Source organism: Gobio gobio (genome assembly GCF_949357685.1).
Source record: "Gobio gobio genome assembly, chromosome: 15".
In the NCBI taxonomy this organism is placed as follows: Eukaryota; Metazoa; Chordata; class Actinopteri; order Cypriniformes; family Gobionidae; genus Gobio; species Gobio gobio.
In genome coordinates this window covers 11,052,125-11,073,715 of record NC_137108.1, presented here as the reverse complement: position 1 = coordinate 11,073,715, position 21,591 = coordinate 11,052,125, and the positions used below count along the sequence as shown (strand labels likewise).

Here is a 21,591-nt window from a genome sequence, read left to right as displayed (position 1 = left end):
GGAAATACATATGCCTACTGAGATCTCCGCGGATTCCAAACATTAGATTTTTATTGCATTACAAATTGCACTACAATTCCAAAGTGTGTGTGGGTGTGTGTGTGTGTGTGTGGGTGGGTAGGTGGGGGGGTGGTGGTGGTGGGGGTGGGGGGGTTTGGGGGGGGGGGGCTTGGGGTTGGCACGATCATTCGAATATACAACCGGGTTTCTACTGATACAAAGCTTAATGCTAAATCGCTGAAGTAACCCTTTAATTAATCCAAACTTTTGAACGGTGGTATAAATACATTCATGAGATTTGCCTTATTAATTGAAGCTTTTCTTAGCTTCTCTGTTCAGTTATGTTGAGACGTCACAGTGTCACACTCAAAGCTTCCTCTTTCACTTCCCTACAGCTGCTGCTGAAACTCATCGTTCTCCAGACTCTGTCAGATGGAACATCAGTCTACAGCAGTGCTGCAGGCAACTGGAGCATGAGCCGCTCATCGTCAGCTCTGGAGGTGTGTGGAGGAAGGGCTGATGATGATGATTGAGATCACTGCTGAGTGGGAGAGCAGATATGGACGGAGATCTGCACTATCCAGGAATTAAGCTGCAGCATGCAGCTCAGAGCCGCCCAGCTGATCAGGGACTTAACGCCTACACCAAAATTAGCTTGCACTAACCAGCTTCATCTAATTGCCTGGCCCGCACATGCTCTCAAAGGTGCATCATATAGACTATCAGCACACGAAGATTATGCCTGAACCATGTTTAAATGTGACTAACCCTTCTAAACGTTGCAGTTTTTTTGTGGCATTTGTACCAGTGGCATGCAGTGGTGTCCTGAAGTGAGGAGGCAAAGTCCTATTTTTATTAGAGATGCACCGATGTATTGATCAATAATCGGCATCGGTCAATAAAAGCTATTTTTTCACTATCGGCCATCAGCCAATTGTTTAAAAACAGCTGAAAACCAGGGCATGACGTGATGGTACCCTGTCAATCAAAATGGTGCGGAAAAACTTGTCCGACTGCAACTCATACTGTGTGTGTGAAGAAAATGTCTCATGTTGAATTTAGGACAAGTTAATGCGACAATAGAGCATTATCAGTTAAAAAAAATAGCTACATGAAAGCAGGCTCTATTTGACCCTATGAATCACCTGCAGTTCAAGCCAGGGTTGCCAGGTCTGCAGTTTTTCCCTACACTGGACATTATTTGTAGTGCACCTCTCATCCAGTAATCGCAAATAGTACTGTGCTTTGTTAATTCTGATGAGAAGCAAAGTCCCAGCATTCAAATTCTGTCCATTTTAGCACGAAATTCAAAGAATAAATGCCGTTTTGACGCTCCTAAATGTGACGTGACAGATCGCTAGTGCCTCAGTTCAAGCGGCAGCACGAGTCATTTCTTCCACTTTAATAAAAGTTATATCTCGAAAATAACGCAATCACTCAATCAGTCATTCAACCGTGGAAAGACGTCAATAAAACAGCTTGTAAACAATAGGTCACTTCACATTGTATTTAGCCTACCTCAAGAAAGTCATCCCATGTTCACAGTTCATTAGTTAGCTATAAAAAAACACTAGAGTGGAGCTTACTTACTGTTAATTATATATGTATGCTTGAACAAATATGTCATGAGGGAGGGTTTTTTATGAAGGTATTTTTCCCATAAGATCGGTCGTCGGTATGGGGATTGGCCGATATCATTCTGAATAATCGGCTATCAGAATCGGCTGAGAAATTTTGCATCGGTTAGGGCTGGGCGATTCTTTTTATTATTTTGATTAATTTTAACTTAATGTTTTGCCGTGATTTTATTATTTTTATTATAAACAATAGGAAAAATATCTCAATGGAATGCAAAAACCTGTAAAGAACTACAACTGTATTTTTGATATTTCATGTTTGCATGATGGTGACAGGCTGAAAGCTGCTGTTATTTTCTGTTTTTAAAAAGCATTTGCTGTTAATAATAGCCCATTACTGGTGTTATTTATTGCTATTACTTTTTAGCTAATAAATATTTAGCATTCTTCATATTTTATTTCTGAGTATATGGGATATGTTTAAAATATGTTTGTACAATAGTTGCCTTCATATTTCATGCATATTTACTGCAAAGATATTTAACAAATAAATCATTTGTTTTACATTTACACCATGTTCACTTGGAATAAAACTTTTTTGATCAGATGGTTAATAAAGAGAATGTTGCCCGAATCATACTGTAGTTATGTTTTTTTAAGTTGACTAGTTAAACAATTAAAAAAAAAATGAAATCGAAATCATGAATCGGTCAATAGATCTGGAAAAAAATTTAGAATATTTTTTTTTTTTTGCCAAATCGCCCAGCCCTAGTATCAGTGCATCTCTAATTTTATAAATCAAAGTGAATCAGTTATTAATGAATCGAAGTTAATGTTATTACCGTTATTACAGCCTACATTTTGCTAGCTAGCTATGCCTTCATCATGTAAATGCATAATACCTGGTTACGATTATATACAAAACAGCTCAGTCTCTAAATTTCCTAAAAAAAAAATGATATGAAGGAGATGTGGATTCATTTTCTCATCTTGATGGAGAGCTGACGATCACCACCAACACCCGCCTCTGCAATGATCATTTTACACTGGATAGTTTTACAAACTTTCATCGGAGACAACTGGGATTCACTGATAATCCTGTTACTGGTGAATGGGGCTGAACCAACTATCTCCCGTCCATTCATCCTCCCATCCCGCCGACATCTGGTGCCATAGTCGGCAGTAAGTGCCCATCAATGAGTGTAAGTTGCCTTGTGTATTTTTTTCAAGATTTTAATAAACTTATTTTATTTACTTGGCTTTTTTTATCACTCAAATTTGACTGGGTGGTTAATAACACATTTTTCTGTGGTGTGACAAACTCAGAACACATGTTTTAATATTGCTTTACAGGGACTTTAAGCATTTTTACATTTATTCCAAAATAATAACTAAAGGCAGTCATATTTTTTAAATTTTAAAATAAAGAGGTAAATTATGTTGTTGTTTTTTTCACAAACAAAGCACTTGTCGCTGCATAAAATTGATGTTAAACCACTGGAGTCACATGGATAACTTTAGTTCACCCAAAAATGAAAATTCTGTCATTAATTACTCACCCTCATGTCGTTCGAGACCCGTATATTCGGAACACAAATGAAGATATTTTTGTTGAAAGCTGGTGGCTGAGAAAGGCTTCAGATAGGCCTCTATTGGCATTCTGTACACTTATACTCCCAAGACCGATAAAAGGCACTTAAAATGTCGTTACAAAGTCCATCTCACCACAGTGGCTCTACAATAATCTTACGATGCGACGACAATAGTTTTTGTGCGCAAAAAAAATCAAAATAACACCTTTTTCCAACTTGTTACTGCCTTCCGTGTGTGCCTCCACGACGCATGCGCGAGAATATGACGCAGATCCGGCGTTCGGACAGATGACCCAGAAGCGATTTGTTGACAAGCAGAGGAAGACGCGCGTGTCTAAGCTGTTGGATTCTACATTGATCGTGCTTTAGGTCTCGGCGTAGTGCTCAAAATGGGGCTTAAGTGTGCATTTCATGGATTCCCGAACCCAGGCGCTACGTCATATTCTCGCGCATGCGTCGTGGAGGCACACACGGAAGGCAGTAACAAGTTGGAAAAAGGTGTTATTTTGATTTTTTTTGCGCACAAAAACTATTGTCGTCGCATCATAAGATTATTGTAGAGTCACTGTGGTGAGATGGACTTTGTAACGACATTTTAAGTGCCTTTTATCGGTCTTGGGAGTATAAGTGTACAGAATGCCAATGGAGGCCTATCTGAAGCCTTTCTCAGCCACCAGCTTTCAACAAAAATATCTTCATTTGTATTCCGAATATGAACGGAGGTCTTACGGGTCTCGAACGACATGAGGGTGAGTAATTAATGACAGAATTTTCATTTTTGGGTGAACTAACCCTTTAAGGGGTTTTAATGATGTCTTTACTACCGTTCTGGGGTTTGAAAGTGGTAGTTACGTAGCAGTGAATGGAGGGACAGAAAGATCTCAGATTTCATTAAAAAGATCTTCATTTGTGTTTCAAAGATGAACAAAAGTCTTACGGGTTAGGAACGACATGAGGGCGAGTAATTATTTGACCAAATTTTTGGTTGAACTAACGCTTTAAAGTCTCTTTCCTCAGTGGCATAACTGGATGTGTATCTATGATCATGTAGCCTGCACTTGCACAATTCAGATGCAATCCCTCGATGTCAATTCTTCCTCTATTTGTTGTTGCTGCTCGTCTCTGAGGTCCCCTCAGCATTGCATCATTAAGAGTATAAACTATTTATTTTCTATTTATATGATTGACCATTGGCTAATTGTGAATTCTCTAAGATTATTATTCACGTCGGCACTAATGATGTTCGACTTCGCCGGTCGGAGATCACCAAAATTAACATTAAAGAGGTGTGTGAACTCGCTAGTAAGATGTCAGAGGCTGTTTATTGTTCTGGACCGCTCCCTGTTAAAAGGAGTGATTAGATATTTAGCATACTATCACTACTCAATGGCTGGTTGTCTTAAGTGGTGTCCACAAAATAACATAGGGTTCATAGACAATTGGAAAAGTTTTTGGGGCAGACCTGACCTGTTGAAGAAGGATGGCATCCATCCCTCCTGGGGTGGTTCCGCTCTTCTCTCTAGTAATTTGGCACATAGTCTTAGAGCTAAACCTTGACTCACTAGGGCCCAGGTCAGGAAGCAGACAAACTGGCTAAACCGACCGTCTGCTAGCGGTCTCACGTCACCGGAGTCAGATAAATCCCAGCACATAGAGACTCTTTCACCTAGATATTATCATATAGAGACTGTGACTGTTCCCCGAATTAGTAAATACAAAAAAACATCAAAACCATTCAACAGTAAAAATTGAATTGATGTCCAACAAATAAACAACAGCTATAATACAGATGAACAATTGATAAAGCTTGGCTTGCTGAATATTCGATCCCTTTCCCCAAAAGCGCTTATTGTTAATGATATCATTACAGATAATAATCTAGATGTGCTTTATTTGACAGAAACCTGGCTAAAACCTGACGACTACATTACTTTAAATGAGTCCACCCCCCAAGATTATTGTTATAAACATGAGCAGCGTCTGAAAGGTAAAGGGGGAGGGGTTGCTGTAATTTATAATAATATCTTCAGTACTACTCAGAAGTAGGGTTGGGAACCGAGAACCGGTTCTTATGCAGAACCGAAACTGATTTTTGAAAAATACCAGAACCGCGCGAAATTCCTAAGTTTCGGTTCCGAAAACGGTTCTGGTGCAATGTGTGTGCGAAGCACTGGAAGCGTATCCGAGTGACAGCCAGTGTTGCCAAGTCCGTGGTTTTCCTGCTTTCTCGTTTTCCACTGTTGCCGCGGGCTGTGTTTCATGTCCGCGGGTTGAAGCGATTGTGCAATTGTGCGGGTTTTGTTGTGAAAACCTGGCAACCCTGGCTCACCTCATCATGAATATTAATTACGTTGCCTGCCGCTTCCAGGAGTGCAACGCAGTTCAGCACTGAAAGCCCTCGCGCTACACATTTACGGTTTTGCGTCAGATATTTTCTCGTTGACCACCAGCATGGCGAAGAGAAAGTCACAAGTATGGATTCATTTCCAAAGAATGAATGATAATGAAGCAAAATGTAACACGTGAAAAGTTAATAACATGCAAAGGAGGCTGCACTAGCAATTTGACAAAACATTTGCTACAGCACAGAGTGCCTCAGGGCTTATACCAGATTTATAGTGAAAGGCCTATATATATATATATATATATATATATATATATATATATATATATATATATATATATATATATATATATATATATATATAAAATATATATATATATATTTGTCAACCGTTGAGTCACCATGGTTTAGGTAAGCGTTTAGGCACAATTACCTTTGTAATGCTGAATTGCAATTTATTTTTTACAAGTTCACTGAATAACTGAATTACTGTTAAATTAATATACAACTAATTAATAAATATAACTAATAAATATCATTTATAACTTGGTTTTATTCAGAGACAGAGAGATAAAATGTAATAAGACAATTTCAGAGGTGTTCATTTGAAAAACAATATGTTGCAAGAATGGCTTAATTAATACTGTAATATATGTACAGTACAGGACTTTTTTGACATTGCCAACCTGTAAATACATTTTAGAGCAAGTAATAAACACAAAATGGATTGTTTGAGTTGCGTATTGTGCCTTTTTCCTTTACCACTATTTGTTTAATAATTTTAATGGAACCGGAATCGGAACCGGAATCGTTAGGCGGAACCGGCACCGGAACCGGAACCGGAAAATTTCTCACGATTCCCAACCCTACTCAGAAGTCTAGTTTCAAATATAATTCCTTCGAAGTTTTGGTGCTTTATAGGCTTGCTACGATAGTCGGTGTTGTCGGTGTTACCGGTGTTCAGACTCAACACCGGTTACATCACTTGCCCACCGTGGCACCGCCCACCGTCTTTTTGATTTTTTTATATTAATAAAATAATTTAGTTCAGTTAGAGAACAGACAATACAAATAAAAACTGAACGTATCTGCTTAATAAAGCAGGATCCGACCGTGAGTCTCGGCAGCGGCAGGAGTCATTCATCAGATTTAAGAGTGAGGAGCTGACTGAGATGATCACAGAAGATTTGGTTTCAAAGCGAAACGTAAAAGCGCCTATTTAAGGGAGTTTGTCATTTGTTTTGTTGTTGTGTTTTTCATTAAAAATAATAGGCTAATGAACCCACAATTCAAGCAACCCGCAGCCGAATTGGCGCTAATTCAAAACTGAAAGTAAAATGTGCACTGCCGCACAGAGCGCGCATTGTTTACTTTGGCCTGGCTCCGCAGAGCGAGCCTCCGCGCTACGCGCATTTATTTTTTGCCGCATTTATTTTTTGCGGGCGCGTCGAGTATAAACAAGGGGACGAACTGTTATTCATTCATGGCGTGCATCTCAATCATAGACTGATCAATGCTTGATCAGTGCCCTGACTACTGAACTAGGGAACTGATTGAGACGCACCCATGGCCTCAAAGAGCGCGCATTTACAGACGAGCTGTCATTCAGGTGTGTCATTCACGGAGCTGTCATTCACGTTTTTTTATTGGACAAAAAACCTCCACAAGTAGTAACCTAGAATACTGTCTAACACTTGATGGCTGCTTTGTCAAGTCCTCGTCGTCAGTGAGGAACCTGGGTGTGCTCTTTGATACTAATCTTTTGTTTGAAAGCCACATTTTTAGCATCTTTAAAATTGCATTCTACCAACTTAAAAATATATCTAAATTATGGCACATGCTTTCAATGCAAAATGCTGAACAGTTAGTTCATGCATTCATGACCTCAAGGTTAGATTATTGTAATGCTCTACTGGGTGGTTGCCCTGCTCGCTTAATAAATAAACTCCAGCTGGTCCAAAACGCAGCAGCTTGAGTTCTTACTACAACCAGGAAGTATGACCATATTAGCCCAGTTCTGTCAACACTGCACTGGCTGCCTATTAAACATCGCGTTCATTTTAAAATCTTGCTTATTACTTACAAAGCACTAAATGGTTTAGCTCCCCAGTACTTGAGCGAGCTCTTAACACATTATACTCCATCATGTCTACTGCAGTCTCAAAATTCTGGCCAGTTGATAATACCGAGAATATCCAAATCAACTGCAGCCGGTCGATCCTTTTCCTATTTAGCTCCGAAACTCTGGAACTGTCTTCCTAACATTGTTCGGGAAGCAGACACACTCTGTCAGTTTAAATCTAGACTAAAAACACATCTCTTTACTGTGGGATACACATAAAACACTTTTTCAATGAAATGATTGTCAGGCTGCATTAACTAGGTCAGCCGGAACCGGGAACACTTCCCATAACACCTGATGTACTCGTTACATCATCAGAAGAATGGCATCTACGCTAAAGATAGTCTCTCTGTTTTATCCCGAGGTTTCCTGCAGTCAGCCTGATCCGGGCCGTATCCAGATCAGATGGTGGACCTGCGCCCAGAGAAGACCAACACATGACCCTGAAGTGTCTGCAGAGACCATGTCAATTAGACTCCCCCTGAAATTGCATCGTCGACACGTCATCCTCAAAAAACCCGTCTCCGGCGTGATGACTCCCGATTGTTCAAATATAATTTAATAAGAGAACTGGCACCCCGACTGAGCCTGGTTTCTCCCAAGGTTTATTTTTTTCCATTAGGTCAACTGATGGGGTTTTGGTTTCCTTGCCACTGTTGCCTCTGGCTTGGCGTGCTCAGTTGGGGAAACTACATTTTCCTAAATTTTTCAACTAAATATCCAAATAAATCTAATTATTAAACTAAATTACTAATCTAAAGCCAACACTGTCACTGTATGATAATTGAAATGAACTGATGACATAACCGTTTTCTCCAGAATGGCTATACGGCTGAATAAAATTATGTTGCATTATTTTCCTGTTTAACACTGTAAAGCTGCTTTGAAACAATCTGCATTGTTAAAAGCGCTATATAAATAAGGTTGACTTGACTTGACCAATATATAAATCACCAAGGCCGATAATTTGCATTTTTAAATTATTGTCATCGGAGGGTACTTTTTTCTTTTTGGCCGATGTTTCGGGAGCGAGACTTTTATTTTAACAGCGATGAAAATGCCAGCCCCTGAGCTCCCATTCTCAGTTTTCAATAGTTTACGGTTTCGGATCAACAGTTCTATTATTTGTAAATATATTAATAATTAATTAATTAATTAAAGTAATTAAAATAAAGTAAATGCTGTATGGTATACAGTTAGTTTTAGTGTTTATTTCCATTTTATTCAATATTTTAACTATTTCTTTTGTAAAAAATACTATAGTAGAATTAAATCTTGAAGTTGCATTCTAAAATACCAATATATTTAATTTTACAATTTATTCTTTATTATCAAGTATAACATTGTCTCAAATAATTTTTTTATGATTTATTTCTTATTTAGTAAATATTATGTAAAATAAATATACATTTCATATCAGTAATTGTTGAAATACTGAGATATCATATATCTGCTTTATTTTTCTAAGATCTATATCAGTTGACCTCTAATTTATATAGAATTTTTTATTAAAAATGATTGTTGTGGTTCATAATCCTTTAATAGAATGACAACATAGACAATAAACTCTAGTTGACAATGATAATGAGAGCAAGCTGAATTAATGAGAAAAGTGTTCCTGTCCTGTTTTGTTTCACTGCCTTTTAATAACAGATAAAACACTTACTTCCCCACACAGGAATGTCTTTGCTCTCCGCTTTCATCACAATTGATGCCATGGTCATGGTGACGGGCATAGCGTCGAAATAGGACGAGTGAGGGCCGAGGGTGAGGATGGCCGCTTCGGCAGGCAGAGCCCTTCTGCCTTTTATGGTGATCCAGTGGAAGCCGCCCGCAAACCACATGACCCGCATGATGGTCTTCAGCGCCAGGTCCACCACCCTACAGAAGAAGAGCGAGTCTGAGATCAGACCACATGCAGCGTCATTCAGACGAAAGGTTAGGGAACATGAAGGTGGATTAGTTTCATTAGTGCGAGTGTTGCCTGAACACAAATGAGCTGTATGTGAACTGCACACTGAGATAAAAACCTGACTATGATATTTCGATTTTTTGCAATATATATTTTTATTTGGAACAATACAGGAGTTTTCACCAGATGACTTGAGTGGATCTATTAGGAAAACTTTTATCACTTGAGTTCATAGGCCACATTCCCACTGTTTTTGACCTGTTTGACCAATTATTATGATTTTTGTTGTGACTATTGTTAGATAAAAAGATTAACCTGTTAACTGTCACCCCTCTTTTTGAGCATAGATCTGAAATGTACTGATTGTAGTTCATAAATGCTTTGGAATACAGACCTATGGTTTCACTTTATTTTGATGGTCCCCTTAACACATTCTGTTGACTATAAGTAGTGTTGCACCCAGTGTTGCCACAGTTACTTTGAAAAAGTAACTTAGTTACTTTACAGATTACTTGATTTTAAAAGTAACTAAGTTACTTTACAGATTACTTGATTTTAAAAGTAACTAAGTTAGATTACAAGTTACTTTATTAGTTACATTCATCAGTTGCCGACAACACCTCTGCAGCCTCAACATAGAAATGACAACCGTTTTTGCCAACACTTTATTGGAAAGTGCATTTTTAACAGTAACGTCAACAATGTATCTCCTGAAATTGTATCTCCAAAAAAAATATTTTGACTAATTTTATAAAATCTAAACATGTTAATGAAAAGGTACAAATTACTTTGTGTTCTTATTAAATACATTTATGAAAAACGATTTATATTTAAATTTTTAATTTATATTTATATATGAATGTAAATAATTATATGGGCCTACACAAATAATATACAATTACAAGATTTATAGTTTATCGATACGTGAGAACAATATATTTTTTAATAATCTTTAAGTGCACAAAACTATGAAAATATATGAAACGCTTCAAAACAGAGCGGCAACAAAGCGCTTATGGGCATCCCGGTTGCAGAATGATGCGCTTAAAGCAACATGGAATCAGAGTGTGCAGTGCAGCGCGAGTGCACATTGAAAAGTTCACGGCATAAAGAGAAGATGAGCGTTGAGCGCACAAATCCTAGTCTACTATGTAGCCTATATCGGTCCAAACATTCACTGATTATTTGTTTCTTCACAGTTTTAAATTCCGGTTATTGTGCGTGTGATGCTAATTAATAGTCCTTGTGTTGTCACCTGGGTAGCTCGAGCACAACATCTTTCAGAAACCGCTAGATAAACTCCAGCAAGATAAATTATTTTATCAACATATCAAGTATTATAACGGGAATATATCATATGGAGTGAGCTTTCCGAGCAGCTGCTGACTGGAACCGAACGCGACGCGCAGTTTTGCTGAACGGAGAATGATTGAGCTACAGCGGAGGAAAGACATTCAGCTATGGAATGGCTTTAGATGACTTTGTAGGCTGCTAGCAAATAATAATATGCGAATAATGATTGCTGAAGGATAATGTGACAATATATATTTCTGATGATTATTTATGATCACGACATGCCTAATCTGAGCAAGTGACTGCCTGTCTTGAGACAGAGCGGCCGCCTCGTAATTCTCCTCTATGCAGGAAAACCCTGCTGAGACTCAACAAGAAAGCAAAAATATATATTTTTAGTAAGGAAAATGACAAAAATAGTAACGCACAGTGACTTGGATAAGTTACTTTAATCTGATTACTGGTTTGGAAATAGTAACGCGTTAGATTACTCGTTACTGGAAAAAGTGGTCAGATTAGGGTAACGCGTTACTAAGTAACGCGTTACTGGCATCACTGGTTGCACCTACATGTCTACTAACTCTCATTAGAGTGTTAGTAGATTATTAGTAGACTGTTAGGGTTAGAGTTAGAATAAGTTTACATGTAGTTGCAAAAATGCTTATAGTCAGTAGAATATCTGTTGGAAGACCATCACAATAAAGAGTTAGCAGATATTAAGCAGACAGACTAGTAAGACTCTAATGAGAGTTAGTTGACATGTAGTTGCAAAGTTACTCATAGTCAACAGATAGTTCAAAAGGGACCATCAAAATAAAGTGTTCCCAGACCTAATATTGGTCTCTTTTTTGCAGAAGTGAAAGCACTTCAAATAAAAGTGTAAAAAGTTATAGAAGTCTAAGTTTACTGTAAAACAAATGTAGATTTAAACATGTATTTTATACAAAATATATATTTTACAAAATAATTTGGACGTTTGCTGGAAATTGCTAAAAATCAAAGCCATATGTGTAACCAATAAGTGTTCCAAAATTGAAGTTGATATCATAAAAATTGAGCCTGCTAAAAGGTTTTAAAGTACCATTACCATGGAAATGCAATGACCAAAAGAATACCTTATGATGGTTATTAAAATGTGATAGAGATAATAAAAAAAATAAAATAAAAGCGCGCCATGTGTTGCATTATCGGGACACTTAACAGGCTATATATATATTTTTTTTTTTACTTAGTAACATTCTATTATACTGTAAAAGAAAAATTAATAATAAATATTAATAATTAATAATAAATGTATTTTATTGAACTATAAAATCAAGCTTATCTTTTGGTGTTTTTTTGGCAATGATGTACAGAACACAGTAAATGACGGAACATTGTAACATGAGCTGCTCATGTGTAAATGAACACAGTGCCACGTTACTCTGAAATACGCATTACACAGCAGTGCATTTTTTTATTCATAGCCTTTGCAATTTCATATTCACCATATGATGATACTGATTTTGTTTTGATAAGTCGTAAAGCTCTAATGTATACAGTTGAGTTTCTTAACTCTTTCCCTGCCATTGAAAGAAATTTGCGGTTTTCACTGTTATACGGTAGGGGGCGCTATGACACATCTTCTAAAAGAGTAATGAATCTCCTGATCAAAACATGCGAAGCAGAAGAAACAAGTAATGTAAGCAAATTCATATGTAAAATAACAATGGTCATAAACATTTAAAAGCATATAAATCAAAACCTAATGTTACAGTATGAAATGTTGATGACCCATTCAGACAATATTTTTTTTACGAAAATGCGTTGCTCAAAATGTTTCTTTTTTTAATTAAACTAACCCACATTTAAGTGTTGATAAAAAAAGAATGCATTAAGCTAGAATAAAAAATAAAGAAAAAAAAATTAAAAGCACAGGGTCTGTTCTTTCTTTTGATTGCATGTTCAGATATTCATAAAACAAAATATTCTGGGGCCATGAAAATTTTGTGAAAATTATAAAAAAAAAATGCTGGCGGTGGCTGGCAACTTAAAAAAAAAAAAAAACACTGGCAGGGAAGTGTTAACTATAGACATCAGGCTTTCTGAAATATGTCAGAAAAGGACATATCTAGCAGGCAAAGTTCAAAGGCTTGTGGCACAATGATCATGTGCCACACAACACGTGTGCATCGGCATGTATACAACACATTCATCCCTGACTTCCTATGAATGTGGTTTCAAGCCCAATTTATACTTCTATGTGGAGTGTACACCATAGCTACGTCGTAGGCTGTGTTGCACGCGTACCCTGACGTAGGGCTGTAACGATTTGACCATAAATAAAAACCTTGATTAATTGAACATTTTACCTCGATTACGATTAATGAACGATTTTGCTTTTTTTTTTTTTTTACCCTCATAAGGTTTTTGAGTAAGTTCACTGATAAGGTTTGTACTGTAAATATTTTCTACTATTAAAGGTGGAATTTTTTTTCTAATGAAAAAGTGCATTTCTTTGTGATTTTAAAATACTTGAAGGAAACGGTTCACTTTCAGCAGTTATTGTCTATGGGGCAGATTTCTGTTTGTTGTACATCAGATGCAGATAAATGAACACAGTAGGCCTACATTACATTTTTTTGAATGCATTAATGAGAGAGTGATTGTGTGTGAATTACTCATACCGTCTCTATTCATTATGAAGCTGTGGTTTGTACTTACTTCAAAGGTATTAAAATGTATGCCTATAACGGTTGAGTTTCTAAGCTACTTTAGTGACTTTACTTTAGTCACAAGACATCGTTGACACTGCGTTTCTGCGCGCGATCTTCACGTGATGTGCGAGCTTCTGTCTGAGTGCTCGTTTGTCACAATATATCAGGCATTAGTTCAACATAATACACATCTGATGGTCGAAAACTGGCAGGGCTTAAACCACATACAAATGACAAGCTTTGTGAGGACGCAGGTGAAAGAGGTCTGCCTTCAGGGCGCGCGCGTTTTCAGAGAAGTGACACGGCTCGGCTCTGTGTCACAGAAAAAAGCTGAGCCCGGAACGGATACATTGTCTGTATTGTTGTTTTTGAATAGTGCACAATCGCTTTAAATGTTGAAACTGGCAAGGCTTTAAAACATGTACTTGACAAAATGTATGAGCACGAAAGTGAAAGCGATCTGGCTTCGCTTGCGCGCGCCGTCTGTGTGTTTGTGTGTCAGCACGTAGGCTATAAGAACAGCAATTAACTTACTGTATAAACTGTGTAAAACACGCAGTTACTATAGTGATTCGGGGCATCTATATACACAGATAACTGCTCCTGCATCTCTCTGTGTGCCTGCAAACTACACTTGATGTGACTGACGGGGCAGAGTCACGTGAAAACCGAAATAACCGACATGGGAAAAATACGTCGGTTTGAGGTTCTGAATGTCGGTTTCGGTTATTTTTCGATTAATCGTACAGCCCTACCCTGACGTGCACCTCTCCAAAAATGTAACAACGCGTCAATTCTACACGGACCACAAGTGCTGTGATTGGTCTGCCAGAACCCCTCCCTCAGTGGTCCACATGCTCCCTCTGCATGTGTAACTGCACGTCGACGCGGACAAGGACGCAGAAGTATGAATGAAAATCGCTGTGACGGAGCAGGTCTGACGCAGAAGTATAAATCAGCCTTAAGTGCTCAGATCACTATTGATCACTATTAAAACCATGTTAAATGGGGAGCAAACTTTATACTGCAGAGCAGACGCTCAGACACATCTGTGAGCCGAATCTGAGGAGCTGCTCAATGGAAAGCATTACTGAATCAGGTTCTGCCCACAGGAGGGTGCTTAACCATCTCACAGCTCAATAAGACACAACCACATTAATTAGAGGTCATGTGAGGTTTTTTAGTAGTTATTAACATTGCTGAACGTAATTTGCATCTTTAAAAAGAGTGTTTAATTAGATGCTGGATTTCCTGTGCAGAAGGAGGATGTTTCCCAGTGGGCATCTTGAAATAGCCATTAAAAAAAGGACAATAGTATGTGTATGTGTGTGTCATTGAGGCTCAGTGTGTGACACAAGATCTATGTGACTGTGCCTCATATCTGCATTACACACGAATACAACACACTTAATATACACTAATGTTCAAAGGTTTGGGATTCGTTAAAAAAATATGAAGCAGAACAACTGTTTTCAAAATATTTTTTTTCTTGAGTATCAAATCTGCATATTACAATGATTTCTTGAAGGATCATGTGACACTAAAGACTGGAGTAATGATGCTGAAAATTCAGCTTTGATCACAGGAATAAACTAGCTACATTTTAAAATATATTTGCATATAACAACTATTTTAAATTGCAATAATATTTCACAACATTACGGTGTTCACTTTACAGTACATTTGATCAAATAAATGCAGCCTTGTCAAGCATAACAGACTTTAAATTTCTTTAAAATCTTACCAATTAATTAATAATGCGATTTTTTAATTATTAATGCATTCACACTCATTTGAATAGCACTTTTTTGTACTAGCATAACAGGGAAGCTCCTTTGCTGCGAATGTGTTATGCTGGTCTCACATGTGTAATGAACATCAGTTCTTTCATCAACTTCCTGATTTATGAAATGGAGTATCCGAAATCAAATTCATCTCACCGCAGTCAAATCATAAACACTACAGGAAGATGAGAAGAAAATATACAAAGAGGCTGTTTTTAATTCTGAATAAGTAATAACTATGCAAACGCTGTAGCTGTTTGTCTTCAGTTGTTCTTGCTGTAATGTCGATTTGTGTTTTGAAATAAAGAAGAGGAGGTCTTTACTTTCTCCATAAGCACTGTGGCTCCACCGTTGCGTCGGAGCGGCCCACGGACGCGATGAAGGCAAACGGCCAGGCCAACAGCATCATGAACGCAGCTATGAAGAGCCGGATGGGGAAGAGCGTCACAGTCATCAAACCAATCTGCAGAGAAAAATGACACACACACACAAACCTTTTAAGGGAACCATTTCTAAACAGCAGAGAAATGGGTCATGTTGCCTGTTAAGGGCTCACGAGGGGTCAGATCTTCAGATATCAGAGTCATTTTAATGGAAGTCCATTTACACCACGTAAAAAAAAAAGCATGTGTTGGTAAATCATAATTATGACATACTACGGCAGTCACTTTTGTGAAAAAAATCCTGTTTGATTTGAGACATAAGTGTTAATTGAATCGATTTTCCATGTCTAAAGACGTTTCCATTTTCAACGCCAAATATAGGCCAATCCACAGACAACTAACAGGCAATAGGACGAACGTAAAGAGGGCACTTGAGACACACAAGTAGGCAATATTTCTAATGATTTATTGGCGTGAAGTTCCATGCACAATGACAAACAGGAGTGCAACATTCTCCAAAAACAATAAGCACAGTGGACTGCCATAACATCAATGAAAAACATTACTGCAGGCTTTAAAATGGCTGTGTTTACAATTAGAAATGTCAAACAAATTTCGCCAACGTAGACGATTGTAGCCCATGAAAAGAGGTTGAAAATAAAACTTAAAATTCACTGAAGGACTAGCCTACATTGAACGTGAAGTTCGTGTAGAATAAACACGCAGGGCCGTTACATTCTCCAAATCAGACAGTGGACTAGAAACATCTGTCGCATTCTACAACAGGGCTGCATTTACGATTTAGGCTATTCAAAAATCTCAAAAATTATTTTACGTAATGATTCAATCCATTACAGACAGCTGTTAAAAAATGAAACTTTAAATGGACTTACTTGAGAACAGGCCATGTGTGTGTGTTTTTTTTTTTTATTGAACGTAACCAGCACTTAGGCTAGGCAGACGTATAATGAAAATAAGGCCTATTACAAATTATTGGACAGGAAAACAAGTCAATCAACATTTTTGGGGTCCAGAGCAGTGCATTTTTTTTATTCACGATATGTCCAGCTGTTGAGAAGACCGACCGCATTGATGTCCCAGGGACACGGAGGTACTTCTTTGTCAGCTGCGCAAGGTGGGGATATTTTAGCTTTCGCAATGCCTACTGCACTTTCGGAATTCTTATTTTCTTTTTTTGCTTGTTTGTGAGTTTTTACATCTATAATTTTTATTTGCTTAATGCGTTTGAAATGAATAGTGTAGGGCTGGCCTACATTTGGTTAAAATCGATTCCCTATTTTTGTTTTCGAAACATGTGTTGGTTGGTCCGATCGATTGTGCAATCGATTTTCGAACATAAAGTGATGGCGATATGACATACTAAGTTATAATTATCACTAGTGCTGTCAAATCAATTAATCGCGATATTGTTTTTACATTATATTAATTTTGCATCATTAAAGCATTGAGACGCGCACAGCCACATGCGCGAGCACTCTTCACAAAGTGTGGCGCAAGCAGGAAACTGAAAGCCCTCTGTCAGTGTGTTTCCTATTTTTAATATACAAGCCCACTGCATTCCAAACGACATAAATGAAGACTTCGTTGAGCATTTGTAAGGAAAATACCGGTGGACGAGAACACACACTGTAAACATAACATCAAGCAAAGTTTCTCACAGTGCATATCCTGTGCAATGAAGCCCATGAATGTCATTGTAATTCGCTTCAACCTTTCTGAACATTATTCAATATTATTTTATGGTTTGAGTGGGGTGTCTGTGTGTGAGAGAGGAAATGGAATGGCAATCAGAATACGGGTGTTTCTAAAACACACACAGCGCCATTGATTGTGCACCTACAGTTAAAATCTAAGCTCAGAATTGGTCCAGAATCATTGGAGAGAGAATCTTTTCTCCCTCCCCTATTGTATAGTATGACCAAAACAATATTAGATCGATTAAACACAAAGTTTCCTTTAGGCCAGGCCCAAGTTGATGCTTCTTCTGCAGACTGATTAACGCTCGAGTGTCATGTGACCAGACTGTAATCGCAGCCTTTGCGGTTAAAAAAATGTGTTTTATCATCTATTGGTTCGTCAGAATTCGGGTGTGGCTGTTTGATCATTATTCACACAGCTGAATGAACTTATTCAACCAGCTACTTTAATATCCTGAATGAACAAAACATTTCAGGATTCACACTTGTAAGCACAAGCAGCTGCTGCTGTAAATCCCCGAAAGTGACCGTGAACGCAGCTATCGTAAACAGTAAACACATTTCCTAATTAGGCCTACACTGCATAAACCTTATTTTTTTCTGATGAATAATATCATTAGGTAAAATTTCATACATAGATTAGTTATGGTTATTATTTATTGAAAAATAATTGGTTATTATTTATGGGTAAATGAACCAAAAGCTTAACCGACTACTCAGAAAAAAACTTTTTTTCGGCCGGCCGATATATCAGGCCGATATTTGCGGTTTTTACATGTATCGCATCAGCCGATACAAGGCTGCTGCGTTCGCCGATAGTTTTTTCCCGCCATTATTTACAGACAGGCGTCCACAGGCAGCTCTGTGCTGCTGGAATCTTCTCTTCAAGACAACGATAAGTTTTAAACTTTCAAAGCATCTTTTAACTGTTTGACTAAGTTGAAATATTGCCATACGCTTTTGAAAGTGGAAACACGTAGCTCTATATGTGCTATACTATAACTATAGCTAAGCAAGTTTCTGCGTCCAAATGGAAAACGCAAATGCTGAATGCCTCGTCTATAAAACTGCTAGCCATTGTATTTAGGGAGCTTTGGGAGATTTTTTCCTGAATTACCGCTGGTGTTGCTCTACAAGAGATTAAGTTAAGTGCACCTAAGCATTAAATGACTAGGTTGTAAATAGTTGGTAACTTTTAAAATTAAGTATAGTACAGTCAGTGTGCACTTTATTATGCTGCTTGCTTGTTGCTACTGTGTGCAATAGTGTAATTATTTTATTTAAGCTTAAATATTTGTTTTCAGAATTTATTTTCAGAATTTTTATTATGCTGAAATATTTAATTTTCAGAATTTATTTTCAGCACTGAACTCTTTTTTTTAACTTGTTCTACCTTACCTGTTTTTACTATTTGTTAAATATAGTTTTTTTTTTCTACAATAAATTGTTATCATCATGATCATGGTGTCATTTTTATGATGTAAATTGAGGGAGCAAAAGCAGTATCGGCCCCAAAAAAATCGGCAGCCCGTATCGGTCATCGGCTAAGGCTGATGAAAAAAAATTGGTATCGGCACTAAAAAATCTGTATCGGTCGATCCCTAATTTACTGTACATTGTATATTTATTTCACATTAAAGCTACACTGTGAGATTTTCCCCCATCTATCGGTGAAAAGGTATATGACCATCCAGTGAATATTAGTTTCTGTTCCTCTCAATTCCGATTTAGTCCAAGATTAACATGGCTTCCAGTTCGACCTCGTCCACATTCGACACGGTGCCATCGAGTGTTAAAACGCGAAAGGCGAAGCTTGAATTTACGGGTATGTCCCTCTTTGGCTAATGTACTTTCAAGATGGAGGGGCAACATGGCGACCCGCATTCGAACCCCTCACCCGTATGTATTTTCAATGGCATATTATAAACTTACGAGAATACTTTCTTACTTGAAAGAAGTAAATATACATTAATGAGCACATTTTTGAAAGAGCTAAGTGTTTTTAGCTAAGAATAAACTAAAAAAGTTACACAGTGTAGCTTTAAAGTAATATAATGCAACTTATCTCCCCCCCCCTGCCCCCTCCCCCAACATCATAAGTGGATCTCAGAAAGAAATAAGGATTCAGCTCAAAGGATTTGTTTTTCCCACAGGACAATGCTCCAATCCACACAGCCAGGCCAATCAAGGTGTGGATGGAGGACCACCAGATCAAGACCCTGTCATGGCAATCACAATCTCCAGACCTGATCCCCACTGTAAGAGATAGGGAGCATGCCAAGATAGATGCCAAGACAGAGACATTGAGATGTCTCGCAGATCTTCCGTGAGCAGGTGTGACATGGGAGGCGTTCAAAAGATTAGAACACAAATAAATAAAGTCTGATCCACTGCCTTATCAAACAGAAGCATGTCTTATCAGCGAAGGGGCATTATTGGATATCTCCAGTCAATATTTATCTTGCTCTTATCAGCACTCGGCTGCATTTGCCCACTGATAGCTTTCAAAGTGACCAATTAAAAGCACTAGTGCTGTGAGCACTGGAAGATGTTAATGGTTTCCAATGAGCCGCTATAATTGAGTTGATCACAGACCATCAGGATGCCAAATCCCATATCAGTGAGCAGAAGTGTGGGATAAGAGTATGCTAAAAATACATGGCGAGAGCTCAGGAATCAAGGGTTTTGCTGACTCCACCAGCTTCATGTTCTTGCTGGAAACTTGAAAAAAAAAGAAAAACCTGCCGACCAGCCCTAAGCTCCTTCGTGAGGTCATTTAGTTGCCGTATAACTCGTATTTGTTTTTCTGTTGAGCACAAAAGGAGAGTCTTAGATAAATCGAACCGCTCCAGCTGAACATTAAAGCAATATAACACTGTTGTTGACGAATACCAGGGCTTGACGGTGTGAAACTCACCTTTGCAACTAAAAGTAGATTTGACCTAAGACAAAGGCTTATTTAATGCTATTGGAGCTTAAGAAACAACATGTATGTAGTTTCGGCACTCTTTAATAAGGTTTCATATTCAATTCCTGTTCATATCAGATTTTATGTATCTAATGATATTGAAATGTGAGATTGGAAGTGAGATTTTGGCATTTCCCCATTCATACATACCATAGGAATTGAACCCATAGCATTGGCATTGCCATTATCAATGGTTGGTGTTACAGGAAGACTATAAAGTAGTATCAAGTAGAAAGGAGTAGGTCTTGCATGCCCAAAATATCTGCCTGAAGGCATTGGCAATATGGCTGCCAAGTGAACTGACTGTCCTTGAAAGGGACTTTGATTGCAGTGAGTAATAAGAGAGGTTTCATGTTCAGGTGAAATATCCCATCAGCAGTGATCTCACACTGCAGGCACATACAAGTTTACTGCCATGAGTCACTAATAAATACAATAGAGCAAAGATACAAATTAATTCAACTTCTTTTTAGTGTTACTTTTAAGGGTACTTTTAGGGTAACTACTAAACGTAGTTTTCAGGTACAGAAATTGAATCAAATAAAAATAAAATAAAAATAACACTGCATATAATCTTCACTGTATAAATTAAATAGAAATGAATCCTTATTAAAGTTCCAAAACGTATTCAGTCAAGAGCAGTGAGTGAAATAAAAAAAGGTAATTGTGAAATTTTCTCACATTTTCTCTCGCAATTCTGAGTCAAAAGTCAAATTTTTTTTTAGAAGTCGACCGATAGTGGATTTGACTGATACCGATAACTAGGTTGGACTGATTAATCAACCGAAAGTTTTTCAAATGGATAATGGGTAAAAAAAAAAAATAATAATAACAATAATATAAGTTTTATATATCAGGGATTTTATACATTAAAGGGATAGTTCACCCAAAAATGAAAATTATGTCATCATTTACTCACCCTCAAGTTGTTCCAAACCTGTGTGAGTTTCTTTGTTCTGCTGAAAAACAAGAGAAGATATTTTGAAGAATGTGTGTAACCAAGCAGATAGAGCAACCATTGACTACCATAGTAGGGACAAAAATACTCTGGTAGTCAATAGGGGTGTGACGAGATCTTGTGCCACGAGATCTCGCAAGACTAAACTGTGAAGAGATTTCTCGTGGAGGTGAAAAGCTGTTTCGTGTCATAATCTATTTTTTTTACAGTCTATGGTCATAATGTCATGATGGAGTGTGAGGGT

At 37.7% G+C, this 21,591-nt stretch overlaps 1 protein-coding gene across 2 annotated transcripts in view; it reads right to left on the bottom strand.

The window, feature by feature from the left end:
* Positions 1–21,591, bottom strand: part of LOC307138416 (lysophosphatidylcholine acyltransferase 1) — an 89,989-nt gene that overhangs the window by 20,988 nt on the left and 47,410 nt on the right. For both annotated transcript variants that reach the window (XM_079836706.1, XM_079836705.1), the window contains exons 2-3: positions 15,644–15,783; positions 9,302–9,516 (exon numbers count right to left, since the gene is read on the bottom strand). In XM_079836706.1, the coding sequence (XP_079692832.1) occupies positions 9,302–9,516; positions 15,644–15,783 (355 nt within the window). The remainder of the gene's footprint in view (positions 1–9,301; positions 9,517–15,643; positions 15,784–21,591) is intronic.